Source organism: Lutjanus erythropterus, chromosome 20 (assembly GCF_056507025.1).
Source record: "Lutjanus erythropterus isolate fLutEry1 chromosome 20, fLutEry1.hap2, whole genome shotgun sequence".
Lineage (NCBI taxonomy): Eukaryota > Metazoa > Chordata > Actinopteri > Lutjaniformes > Lutjanidae > Lutjanus > Lutjanus erythropterus.
The window spans coordinates 22,844,809-22,858,484 of record NC_139336.1 but is presented as its reverse complement, the minus strand read 5'-3'; the positions used below and the strand labels follow the sequence as shown (position 1 = coordinate 22,858,484).

The following is a 13,676-nucleotide window of genomic DNA, read 5'->3' as shown; positions in this document are numbered from 1 at the left end:
TTAATAACGATAATAATCACCAACCAGTGGGACGTTTTGGTAAAATTTATTTTGCAAGTGTTTAAGTGATACATGTTTCCAGGGATTGTCTTAACAATGATTTCTTCCATCCCTCCCGGCAACGGCCAGGAGAGTAAATGAAAAGAAATTTTAGTTTTTACTTAGTTTTCACACAAACTGTACAATATGTGAATATACTGTAGCACAAGGGATACAAATGTTCAACTAGAGTACCCTTGATTTGACCAAAACTTATTCCATCAAGTATAGTCTCTTTGATTCATACGTCCATTATGTTTTTTGTTTTTTTTTTTATCAAAGATGTGTCATCTCTAAAATCACATTCAGAGATTTTAAACAAACCTACAGTGTTCATTTGTTTACTTTAAAAACATCTTCCTTGTGTGCTTCGATTCTCTAGCCCTGAACACATCAACATTGTCATCAGCGAGTGCCGCTCAGGAGGAGCCAGCTTCAGGAGAGATATACTGTACATATCATGCTCCAAGACATATGAAGGCATTTCATACAATCAAATATATGGATTAAAAACAGTCAGTGGAACTGGTGTTTTTTTTACAGAATATTTTGCAGAAGCAATCACAGGGACTAAGGCATATAAAATGGAAGTTGTTGTAAAAGACTAGCTGAATTAAAAGAACAGCACTATGTGCAGCAAGACGTGTTTGAATGGCATGAGCTATCTAAAAGAAAAAAAAAAAAGCATTGATTCATAAGTGCCTCTCTTTGAGTGGTCTTTCCCATTTTATTTTCAAAGACCTTTCTTTTGCTTGAGAAATGAAGAAACCAGTGAAAGGGGATGTGGCAGAGAATAGACATGAACCAGAATACAAAAAAACTGGAGGGCCCTTCAGTTCAACCTTCATCTTTTGTGGTGTTATCCTCTAGATCCTCGTCACTGTCTAAATCACTGTGGAGCCTCTTGGCCATGGTATTTCTGCTTCTCTCGTCCTTGTTCCCCGTCTTTAGCTGGACTGGTAAAGGTTTCACTGGTTAGAAAAAGAGAAAACAAGATGAGTCTAATGCAAATGCATTGTATTCTCTACTTGCACAGTGTAGCGTCTCTGACCTGTAGTACTATTTATTTATTGTTTTGGTGTGAGTTTTGGAGATATCGGCCGCAGCGATGTTAGCCTTCTCTCCAATGGAATGGAACTAAGTAGCACTCGAACTGTGGTGCTCAAAGCACCTCCTACATGAAACTGCTCAAAACAAAGTTGGCAGATTATCTTGAGTAACTGAGTTATGAGTTTGGAAAGTGCTGATAATCACCTCAGTGCCTTAGATCAGTGATTCAAATGATCAGCTCGTCATCAAGTTATTAATTGTATGGACAACTGGCAAATAATCATTTTAAAGACAAAGATGACCATTTTAAACCATATTTGTTTTTATTTGGTCACTTGTAAAAGCAGCACCCCTCCTGATGTTTGTGTTTTAGCTCTCACCTGCTGATGGGACAAATTGGTCTTCAGCTCCGCGGCCGTTATCGCTGTGACCGGCGCTAACCGTCTCTTTCTGCTCCTCATCTGTGACAATTCTCTGTCTCGCGCTCTCGAAGACGGACTTAATGACAATTGAATCCTCATAGATCTGCAGTTGTCAACACAGACACATGCGAGACACAAATGCAGACACACACACACAGATAAACAGAACACGGGTCGTTCCTCAACACATCAAGATCCAAACCCATTTACAGCTGCAATAACAGAATGGAGTCTGTGAAAAACGACATTGTTGCTTTCAAATGAAAGAAATCCTTGGGGTTCACCTGAGATCCCTCCAAGTTATAAGTCTGAGCATTGTGACACAGGAGGAAAATGTCCTTTTCCAAATCTCCCACACTTCTGTACTTGTGATTACGCACACGCTCCTGTGAAGCAGATAAAGACATAATAAATAATCAAATTAAATTATTATTATTATTATTAAATAATTTAATAAGTAGCAGTCCAAGAGAGGGAATTATTACAAGCAAAACAAAACATACATTCCCAAATAATATAAAGTCTCATAATAATGAGTATCCTAAACATTTAAAACTATGCTTAACTATTTCCTTTCTTGCAGATAGTTAGATGGGAGGATCAGTGCATTAAATATTAAGCTGGCACCATAAAATTAGCTTAGGTTGGCATAAAGACGACTTGAAACAAAGGGGAAACAATCAGCTTGGCTCTGTCCAAAGGTAAAAGAAATCTGCCCACCAGCTGCTTTAAAGCTAATTAAATAACACATCATTTATGTTATTTCCTTTATCTGTGCAAATAATGAAATTATGGTTTGTAAGGAGGCTATTGCGTGACTGGGCCCAGTCACTTCCTGGAGGCTCCACGGGTTACCTGGCAACCTCATGGTGTCAACAAGAGTTCAGGATGGTTTCTCCACCGTTATTTTTTTTTTCCAAAGACCGTTTTGCCTAGCTCTGCCCTCTCTTCTGGACTGCTAATTGTAGCTAATCACCTCCCCACTGTAGCTCTGAGTGTGCTATCAATCTTCTCATCTAACTGTCAGTAAGAGGGGAAATAAGTATTTTTTCCAAAATGGTCAAGAATTCCTTTAACCTTTCAAGTATAAATTCAGGTCTCAAGTTACACGAGTAGAGCACATTAGTGGCGTGCAGACTTTAAGTCATGTAGGATAAGGTAAGGCCCTCATTAGAGAAGTCAGTCAGAGGTGAAATTGAATGATTTTATCAGCAATTCCACTTCTGAATTTATGTTTAATATGAAATGCGACATATTCAGTCCCAAATATTGACGGTCGGTACAACTTTGGGCTGATAAGTACATGCTGACAATTTTGATTTTTTCTTATTTCAACAAATCCTACTTTTAAGAACATGATTTTTATTTGCAGTGTTTTCTGCCTCAGTGTTAGGAGCACATGCATATTTCACTGATTTTGGGTAACATGAGAATGAGTAGATCCTTTGATCAAATTTTTATCTTTTTCTGATCTTTTAAACCTTTTGATGTGCGACTGAATCCCAAACGTAACAGCTTACATTTTCTGTTGCTAAGCTTGTTAAATGAAACCTTACCTGTGTTTATAGCGAGGTTTTGGCTGATTTGTTTTACAAATTTAGGTCATTTATTTTGAAGTGAACACCTGCAACTCCATTTAGAGTGAGGAGGTACAGAATAAAGATGCTACCAATTTGGACTTTACCATTTCTCTATACGTGATAGCTTGATAATGATGTCAAGTGTTAGCAATCCCATAAGTGTTGTCAAATGTATTGGCCAATTAGCTCTTGTTAGCTATTTCTTGTTTGTGTGTGTCATACAATATTTTTTAGCCATTCTGTCAAGATCCTGCCTCACAGTAAAGCAATGCAATTTTGTCCATACCCAGAGGAAAGAAAAAGTTCACACTAAGATCTTGTGTTTGAGTAGCCTGTGTCTCTTAGACATAAATGGACTCAATTTAAAAACAATGTGAGACTTGGACTATTTTCTTAAATTCGTCTCCTGAGAAATTGCCTTTCTTTGGTGATCCTCTGACTTTTCCTCTATGAAGCTGACATTTGTTGTTTTAAGTAAAATGTGTTAACCGGATGGATCGATACGGAATTTAATTCAGACATTCACGTCCCCTCAGGATGAACTACAATAACTTTCACGGTTATTTTTAATTTTTCAGTTAACAGCATGATTAAAAAATCTTGATTATACTTTGGTTCAACTTTGGTTTATGACCAGCTACCTGTAAGATAAAAGACATTTCTGTGATTCTCAGCTGTCGGCTACTTTTTGTGCCAATCAGGAAATGTTAAATACAATCATGAACATGCGCTAAAAATCAGCATGGTAGCATTGTCAGCATTGTGTTGATCATACTGGCATTAGCATTAAACTCAAACCACCACTGTGCCAAAGTAAAGCCTCACAAAGCCGCTACTGTAGCTGGGGACTCTTAGTCTTGTTTCATACATTTACTTAACACCTAGAGCTAAAATAAAATATGTGGTATGCAATATTAAATAAAAAAAAGATTGTGTGCCTCAAGCCACATAAAAAAATTAATATCAAGTCATTACAGTCACACTTTATATAAGTCAAGTATATCTGAAATCTAGAAATTTGGGAATTGCATCATTCACCTCTGGTACAGGCAGCAAATTTTTCACTCATAGTAGAGCCATATTTTATAGGTTTGGAATTACCTGCCACAAAAGCTTGACTCACTACAGTCTTTAATGCGTTTAGGTTCTAGAAAGTGCACTTTATAAATAGATGTTATTTTGTATAAGGGTTTGCTAGGCTAGCTGGAGTTATTTTATACATTTCAGATGCATATCATCTATTTGGCACCTCACTGTACCGAAGCATTAAGTACATAATCTCTCAATCAATGTTTACTAAGAGAGGTGTTTGGATATTTAATACAGATATAGATTTAATGCAGTCTTTTAATGCATGCTGTTGGATCCCCCTTCGTTTAAGTTTCTTTCCGCAGATATCACTGTGACGATATCATCACGATATCAGTGTGTGAGTTCTGAGGGTGTTTGGTGACACTTACCCTGATCCTTCTGAAGTCCACAGGCTTTCGGATCAGCTCGTAGTACTCAGGCACCTCTTTCTTAGAGGGAAGCTGCACAAAGCCTTTACTGATCTGTCGACCCAACCTGGAAGCCGAAAGATCAAGAAACTGTTTGATCAACATGCCAGAATAGCCATGTTTGGTGATAATATCTTTTACACTGAGATCATGGTTAGTGCTTCTTTTGTTCTCTTGCTAGATTACAGATAATGTCTGTACAGAGTTTCTAGCATGGCTGAATTATCTTACTCTTATTACAATATACCACCAAACAGACTATATGCTAAAAACTTTCTTCACAAATATTTTGAGGTAACTAAAACTGTACTACTGTACCCAGTCTTCCCCTAAACCAAAACAAGTAGTTTTTTGCCTAAACCTCACCAAACTGAGCCTGAAAACTAACAACAGCAACAATAATAATTAAAAAAACTGTAACAGTTAACAGGTCATGCTCTGTAGGTGAAATAAGTGGGTTGGGTGTGAAAAACTGAACAGCTGTTGTCTGTCTTTTCGTACCCAGGCACAAATAGACACTCAGAAACTTGGTAGGCCTACAGTTTTGGGCTTGCAGGTGAGTTTCTCTGAAAATACGGAGTATGTTTTCAGCGGCTTCGACGTTATCAGATTTCAGAGCTAATATGCAAAACTACTGTTGAGTGTTTCAACTTTTCACCTTCCTGCCTGGTACAGTCACTTGAACTGTAGATCTCACAATAAGCTTTCAAGGATCGTGTCGACAGCAAGCAAAATATTAGTAGTTGACAAACCCCAAAAGCCCCTGACTCTTACAGAAAGAACAAGGAAGAAGACAAGGAGTATCCTGGTAGATACAGGAGTTTCCATCCTCTTATCAACTAGTTAGAGACTTTGAACTCCAGGAGGCGCTATAGAGCTCAAAATATCTTTCAGAAGTCCTTCATCCCAAGTTCCATTAATATTCCTAACTATACAAAAGTTTTTGTTAAGATTTAAGCCACAGACACTAGCTGTTTTAAATGTATAATGTGACCTTGACTATGTAAATTGTTTTTCTGTATTTATTTATTTTTTATGTTGTTGCAATAAAGATCCTGTTCTGTTTGACTTTTCTTCAGCATTTTGGGATAATGGGATTTTGTGTCAATAACTGGACTCAACAATTAGAATTAAGGACATCAGGCTCTCTGTGAAAGCAAAGCAGTTGTCTTCCTGAGCCAGTTCACGACTGACAATTCACAGAGTTGCATCACGGTCCACAAATAATTGAGCGCCCTCACCCGTCCTTGTAGTTGATAACCATGTCTACCAGTGTGCTCAGAGTTCTGGTGAGTTCAGGTGGATTCGGAGGCAGTTTCTCAGCTGGAGGGCGTCCTCGCTTCCTTTTGACCTTTTCACCGGTTTCCTGCCCGGCCTGCAGTTCTTTCTCCCCTTGAGGATCGCTTTTACGTTTCTTCAGACTGATGTCCTCTTCCATCTCCTCCAGGGACCCGTTCTCTCCTGTCTGAGGCTGCAGGAAGAGGGAGCGATGAGTGTTGGTGGCATCAAATGAACTGAAGTATAATAAAGTGAATGGAACATTATAGTAGGGGAGAGCTGGTACAAAAGTAACGCGGTATGAAAGTAACACGGTGATTATCTCTGAGCCCATACGAATCTGATATGCCAACTGTGTCAGCTAATTACAGCATGACAACACTACTAACAAGTTTCACCTTGAAGGCTATTTTGAAAGTAAATATACTCAAGCAATATTTTTTTGGGTGGTTTTTTCTTGTGGTTATTAATTAATGTGTCATAGTTATAATTTTAACACAAGCAAGCAAACAACAGTTGTTCTTTCATCACTTTACAGTAAGAACAAATGTTTATTTTGCCTCGCTGCTAATGCAGTCCCACAGGATTTATTAAAACGTTTGTGTCATATTTCTCCAACAGAATATGCCAAGAGTCAGGGCAAGAATGACAGAAAGTGAACTGGTTGTCCCTTTTTGTCATTTATTTGATTTTACTTACAAATAAAAGTAAAATAGGCTAATTAATATCAAATGAAGTGAAGTGAAGTTATTTTTTACAATGATATACTGTTAAATTTCCAGTTAAAACAGTCAGTGTTCTTACTGTTGGTGTAAAATGTTTGATGACATTGAAAAATTTAAAATAAATGGTCTTTTTTTTTATTAAGATAAAGGATGTTATATGTTTGCATTTACATACTAACATTGGCAGATATTCTTTAATTAAAATAAGAATAATATAAACAATGTCTCGAGTTTAAGACATTATTTTTGACCCACCTGTGTTTTACTTGCGTCCTGACCACTGAAATATAAAAATGGACAACATGACAGCTCCCCAAAAGTAAAGTCAAAACATCTCTGTTTCCCTCTGGTGGCTGGCTGCAGTATAGATCATAAACTGTGCCTCTTTCATTTAAGTAGACAGGACACTGGCCAAACATCAAAGCACATGTGAAATATATTTTTTTTTCCCAAAGATGGTTTCTGTCATTTTAGGTTCTTATTATGCTGATGTTTGTTCAAGTGGTTGTTTTTCTGATAAATTTATTTTTAATTAATTATGTGACATAAGGGATTTCACACCATGACTGACAGTTGAGCTCTGCTCACGACTGAGTCGGGACCGCAAAACAGTCACCAGCGCAAGATGGCAGCACTCGTATATCTCTGATATTTTGGCTTCAGTTTTGCACAGTGGGAGGAAGTGGAGGCGTCATCATCCAGCTTTATTTATATTAATGATCCAAACTTACAGAGTTGAAGGTTACAAGATGCAGCTCCCATTCAAAGCCAAATTATACCAAAGTCGCTCCACATTTGTACAAAAATAGCACCCAGTATTGACAGAGCACTCATGTGAGCTTTTGATCACAGTGAAAATTGGTCTCTATCTGTAATGTTATCTTTCAAAACAATGTTCATCTGAGAAGTGTGACTTTCATTCCAGCTCTCCCCCCATAAAACATGTACTGTATATGTTGTACACACAGACTGTCATGTTCTTTAGTTGTTAAGTTCACACCTCAGCATTACAAGGACAATAACAACTTGGAATAGGAAAAACAAAAAGACAACTGCGATGAGACCTTCATGTGACAGTCGGATGCTCATACGCTGCTAAACACACTATGTATTTTCAAACATGAACCTTTTATACTCTTTACTCTCTTTCAGAGGCCTCAGCTTTAAAGCTAGATAACACATGAAAAGTGTAAAACTGGCATGGCAATATTCAAAGGAGTCCTTGGACGTCTCACTTCAAGATATCGGAATAAAAATGGGTCGAATAGCTGCTCAAGAGTTTCCTCTTTACAAACATGTCCACTTTATGCTAATACCATACAGTTTTAGGCAAAAACTGTACTTTTTGAATGCAGTATAAATGTATTGTCTTCACCTATTCTATGTGAATATTTATCCATGCTGGGGTCCGTAAACAGCATTGGAATTGCATAACTGGAGTCTGACTGGAAACTGAGACTCTTTGAAAAATGAGACAAACTGCATTCATGTATAATGATGTAAGTCCTGATAGTAGCCAATTCATTGCAGTGAAACTTGACGTCAGTGCATAAAATGACCTGTAGTGACCTCACACATGAATCACAGCCTCATGAGACTTTACAACCGCAAACTAAAGATCTGGGGCATTCAGACGATTTCTCGCTTTCATGGGTATATTTAAAACAAGGGGGGCTCTGAACAATCCCCAGAACAGATAGGCTCGACATCTTATCATTTGAAAATGCAATTCTTACAGAAATCTCCAAATGTCAAAATTAGGTTAACGCTCTATTTGAAGGAGTGTGCATAAAACTGTCATTACACTGTCAACCATGTCATACTCCTGTCATGAACAGGGGTGTCACAATTTCAATATTAAATTCAAAGTTGCTCACAATGAGCTTTTAATTTTAATAAAAGAAATAAAGAAGCAGAATCAATTATTCTCCCTGCCTACTTGCAGCATGTGTCCAAAGAAAAAATAAAAAACACTTCAAAGATGAGACTAAATAGATTATCAGCTGTTATATCACACTTCATACCATAGACTATCTTCTTAAGAAGAATTTAAAAATGTAAATGACAGTTACAAATCAAGACTTGACACCTGTCATGAACATGAAGGAGACTTCATGAATGTTCCAACTGTCACTCAGTCAGTTATGTAACTTTTAATGCAAAGCTGATTGTTTGAGATGTCTTTGTTATATCAACTTGACATTAACCAAGACAACATAACCTGTCAATGTCTTTGCCATGACAACCTGACATTATCAAACTTATAGAACCTGTTTAGCTTCCTGTTTTGACATTACATTAAACTGTCATACGCTTGGTTGTAACTCTGGCTGTTATAAAACCATTATAAGTGTGTCATGAATATTTCCCTTGGCCTCAAGTACAGAGGTACATTTTTGACTTGCCATAAAGATTCATTAAGTTTTATTACACTGTCAAATTCATTTGTAACGGTATCATGAATAATTTCCTGGATGTTAACTTTAACATCGTCAAACTGGCCATGTTCATCACTGATGTTATGACATGGTTATGACAGTGTAATGTCTTATGCGCACCCCTTCAGATAAATACTTCATGAGGTAAGATAAAACATAGTTATAATAATAATTATAATGTTCTAAGCCATTACACATTTGAAGCTTTCTAAATTTGGATAGGATCCTAAAGAAAGCACGATGTTTGCTACAAGTTTATGACTAGAAAAACTTCACACAGAGTGCTGAGCTGCATTTCAAATTAATCTTCAGGTTCCCAGATTTCAGGTAATGTGCACCACTTCTATGAGGCATATACTCTTGACCTGCTATCTCCCACTAAAGACTCAAAGAGCCAAACAGCTCTCTCTCCCAACCAACCAAACTTCATAGGTGAAATTAGAAATTGTACCTCGCAGAGGTTGCTGTTCTACAACTGCCTCAATTTGCTTTTTGTGTTATTGTGTGACTTCAGAGTTTTAAAAGGTTTGTTTGGATTCACCAAAGTCACACAATAACACAGACAAACTAAGAGATCAAGGCAGCACTAGACCAGCACCTCCTGTGTTGTGCAAGGTAAAATTACTGATTTTGCCTATGGGGTTTGGTTGGTTTGGAGAGAGAGATATTTGGCTTTTATAGAATTGGTTTCTTGTTGGAAAAGGCTGTCTGATGGCAAAGTAAAGTGGTAAAAAATATCTGAAATGTAGTGCTGGTACTCTGCTTTTCCAAACCGGGGCCATGCTGACTGCCATCTGCTGTAGTTAATACACTAACTAAGGATACTGTATGTACCCCATACAACCCCACATTAAATCATCCAAACTATTCCTCTAATATGCCACAAAACAGAAACCTGAAGCACCTCAGACATCAAGCTGTAGAGTCTGAAACCCTCGAATTAAAGGCGCTCACAGTCTCCACCTAATTAGCAGTGCTGGCTGGAGTTGAAGCATTCGGAATTACAGAGTATGGGTTTTGTATTCAAATGAAAGAGGGGGTTTATTTATTTATCACAATAGCATCCCAAATTTGCATTGGACTGGAGCAACCCAACTGCTGCGCTGTCTCTGCAAATTTAGGGCAGATTATTTTATCTGGAGGCTTTGATGTCAGATGACTATCGAGGGGAGGCTGGATTTTATTTGGGAATACACTTAAAGAAGCCATGTTACACCTTAAAAAAATGCTATTAATGCAGAAAATATCAACCCATATCTCTCCGGTTCGTGCACAAAAATGAAACAGAAGCTTTTTAGGTGTGTGTTGTTTGACAAGGATTTTCAACCACTGCTTCCTTCCGAATATCTTGCTGCAACAACCACTGTATTTTTTTTCCACAAAGGCAATTAGAGGGCCAGAAACATGAGTATGCATGCAGCAGGGGCAGCAGCAGCAGCCCGGCTGGAGGAGAGAAGAGAAGGAGGAAATAGAGAATGCATGCTATCCAATCCTAACAGAATATTGATGCATCAATCAGACAGTAACACACACAAGCATTTAAATCATATAATAGGCGAGAGCATGCGCTTGTGAGGATGCATTTCTCAAGGACAAGACATGAAAGCATGCTGGAATATTGGATTTTTGCACACATTGGTCAGAGAAAAACAAAAATAACAACTCCCAAGCATCAAAAAAAAAAGATTGACGGTGCAAAACACTGCTGATACTGTAAAAATTAAAGCCTCAAAAAATGCATCCCTGCACTTCCGAACCAAGAAGACATGGCAGATAATTGAGTTGGAGGAGACAACAGCACTAGAGAGGCAACAATAGAGATCCTGCTCATCATCGCTCGGCTCAAATGCAGGCTTTGAAAGCCCCGCTGCTCTCTCTGAGGGGGCTGCAATCCTTCCAGAGGCATACTGGAGGGATGGAGAGGGGGTAATCCTCAGAGATGTATAACGCAGCTGATTGACTGTGTGCATGTGTGTGAGTGCAGAGGAAGGCTGTCAGTGTGTGTGCATGTGATGCTCCATGCTATCTCCTAACAAGCCTGCCTCTTCCCTGACTAATCTGGCAAAGATTCCCTCTCATCTGTTACAACACACACCTACACACTCCCTCCCTCCTCTTTCCCCCCTCTCTCTGCTCTCACACACACACACACTTACACAGACACACACACACATTTTATCCATCTCTTCCTTCCTCTCTTCCCATGCGATGTAGCCTGGCTGAATCCTGAAGCCTGAGAGAGGAAAGGAAAGGAAAAGACATGGATGGAGGAGGATATTTACCTGAGTGCAATCTGCAGGCTGGCTATCAGGATCGGCTGCAGCTGTGGGGGAGAGAATTAGCAAGCCAGCATAGCGGCGAGCTGCTAGTCTCTTCATCAGCTGATCACTCAGAAGCAGAGCCCAGAAGGGGGGAGAATAAAAGCGCTATGTTTTCATATACAAATCAATGGGCTGGGGGAAAATAGGAATGCCATACCCATCTCCTCCTGTCTGCAGCTCTCCGAAGTCTTTTTCCTGACTCTGGAAGGCCCCGAGCTTGTCTCCCTCTGCATGTTTTTAATATCGACTGCTGCCAGACGGGTTCTTTTTTTTCTCTCCTCTTCCTACCCTGCTGTTAAAGTTATCGGCTCCATTTTTATTTTGTAAAAAAAAAAAAGCATTGCATTTCAGAGGGGGCGTATGTGCCATTTTGAATGCAGTGATCTTAGGAACATGAGTCCAGCCTGCAGCCATACAGGACATGCATGGTTCATACAGTGGAAGCACATTTATGCAAGCGCGTAATCGCCACGGGGGGGCGGGGGTCACGTCCCCTCCACTATATGAAATATGTAAATTTTTACCCCCCCCTCCCCTATAAAGACCAGTCACGTCATAACAGCCCATAAAAACTGAACGAAATCATTTGTTCCTTTAATGTTCAGTGCAAAAATGCACTGGATCCTTACAGTGGTCACTGAACGCCTCCTGCTGCATGCTGGTGTTCATGTCAACCAGCGACAGTGAACACAACAGCAAAGTTTGTGGTCGTTCTGTAACATAAAAACACACATGTGTTGCTGTGAACCCACAGTGATCGAAACGCACACACGCTTGCGGGTGGTTCTGAAAACGTGTGTGCGCGCCAGGCGCGCAGTGTCTCTGGCGCATGGTCCTAATTGCCGACTTATAGTTGATGTTTGAAGAAAAATACATAACGTTTGATAGGCGAGGCATAACCGGACTTTGTGTTCCATGTTTGTGCATATTTGGATGCAAAGAAGAACCAAACTAACCGGTAAGATAACTGGTTTAGGGCTATTATTTTTACACTGTTCTGCGATATATAACATATACTCATTTCAAAATCATGCATCATGATATTTTTGGACCAAAGAACTCTATATCAATATTGTGACTATATTTAAAGGATGACTATTGGTGCTTTTTATAGAAATATTAACGGAATGAGATCTTTTGCAAATAACAGGGCAGCTAGAACAGTATGGTAAGTTTGGAGAACTACACCACTATGCCATATCACAAATAACAATATCTAAAATCTAACACTATCTAGTCTGATACCATGATGTTGATATAATATTGATATATTGTCCCCTAAATTGGCTATTTTGAGATTTTTTTAAGTGGGTTTGTTTGAATTAGGGGAGACTGGGGACGTTGCATTTATCTCACTTACTCAGACTATTTGGATGGCAGCCAAATCTTGGTATAGGAATCTGACATCAGTCTGCTAATTACCCATACCTCTCCTGATTACATATGATATACTGTTCACCATATTTATTTGAAAGGTAGACGTAAGCGACCCCAACCATTGGGACAGTTGCAGCATATTGAAAATACATTAAATTTCAATAGTTAACTTTTGCTTTTTCTCTCAATAAACACAGTTTTCTGAAAAATAGGCATTGTTTTACAATAATATTATAGTGTTATATATTTAGTAACAGCTATTGAGATCTGTTTGTTTATGGATAAAACAGGCCTAGCTTGAGTCAATGTGCAGATGTTACAGATGCTGTCCAATCTCTCTGTAGTTCAGCGTGAGACAGGAAGAATGGAACACTTTGCAATCCATCAAACTTTTATATGTTTATTGTTCAAAACAGCAACTGTTTTAAAAACAGAATTTTTTTTGTCACACTCCAGTGTGTGAACTATTTTTAAGCTTTATTTACCCCACAATAACCTGTTTGAACAATACTGTTGTGTGGTCTGTTTTAGCTTGGGGAACAAGGTGTTGCAACTGTCCCCACAGCCGAAACACAAAACACCATGTGCTAGACACACTGACCTGGACAAATACTAAACATACCAATTAGAAGTCAGCAAAACTAGATGGCTAAAATATGTTTTGCTGCTGACCCTATCCACAGCAGAGGAAGTTAAGGACCCTGTCCTTAACTTCCTGCACCAGTACTCCTGATGCTTTTCCAAACGAAGGGCATACCGACTGCCATCTACTGTAGCTAATACACTGACTATGGATAAGTACCTTATGCAACCCCACTTCAAAAAAAAATCGCACTATCCCTTTAAGTTCCATCTTGTTTGGTTATACCCCCACCCCCTCAGGATTTCGCCCTTGCGTTTGTTTGTGCAGCCCCAGAATTCCAGCAGGGTGATTAATGCATTAATAT

General features: G+C 38.8%; 1 protein-coding gene across 3 annotated transcripts; it reads right to left on the bottom strand.

The window, feature by feature from the left end:
* Positions 1-29: 29 nt before the first annotated feature.
* LOC146308517 (SWI/SNF-related matrix-associated actin-dependent regulator of chromatin subfamily A member 2) lies at positions 30-11,754 on the bottom strand. 3 transcript variants are annotated; one of them, XM_084746065.1, is made up of 7 exons: positions 11,510-11,754; positions 11,314-11,354; positions 5,832-6,061; positions 4,552-4,657; positions 1,796-1,897; positions 1,470-1,614; positions 30-1,010 (listed from the first exon to the last, which is right to left on the bottom strand). In XM_084746065.1, the coding sequence occupies exons 1-7, from the start codon at positions 11,583-11,585 to the stop codon at positions 877-879; spliced, it is 834 nt and encodes a 277-aa protein (XP_084602191.1). In that variant the 5' UTR covers positions 11,586-11,754; the 3' UTR covers positions 30-876. The 3 variants fall into 3 exon arrangements, with proteins under 3 accessions (XP_084602191.1, XP_084602190.1, XP_084602189.1); XM_084746064.1 differs by lacking the exon at positions 11,314-11,354; XM_084746063.1 differs by having other exon boundaries at positions 11,314-11,553.
* Between the last annotated feature and the right edge of the window lie 1,922 nt (positions 11,755-13,676).

Excerpts from the sequence above, each read along its gene's own strand:
- LOC146308517 (XM_084746065.1), bottom strand. The coding sequence starts at position 11,585 with ATGCAGAGGGAGACAAGCTCGGGGCCTTCCAGAGTCAGGAAAAAGACT. Across the intron at positions 6,062-11,313 it reads AGCCTGCAGATTGCACTCAG|CCTCAGACAGGAGAGAACGG; the intron begins GTAAATATCCTC and ends CTCTTCCTGCAG. Across the intron at positions 4,658-5,831 it reads GTTATCAACTACAAGGACGG|GTTGGGTCGACAGATCAGTA; the intron begins GTGAGGGCGCTC and ends TTCGGCTTCCAG.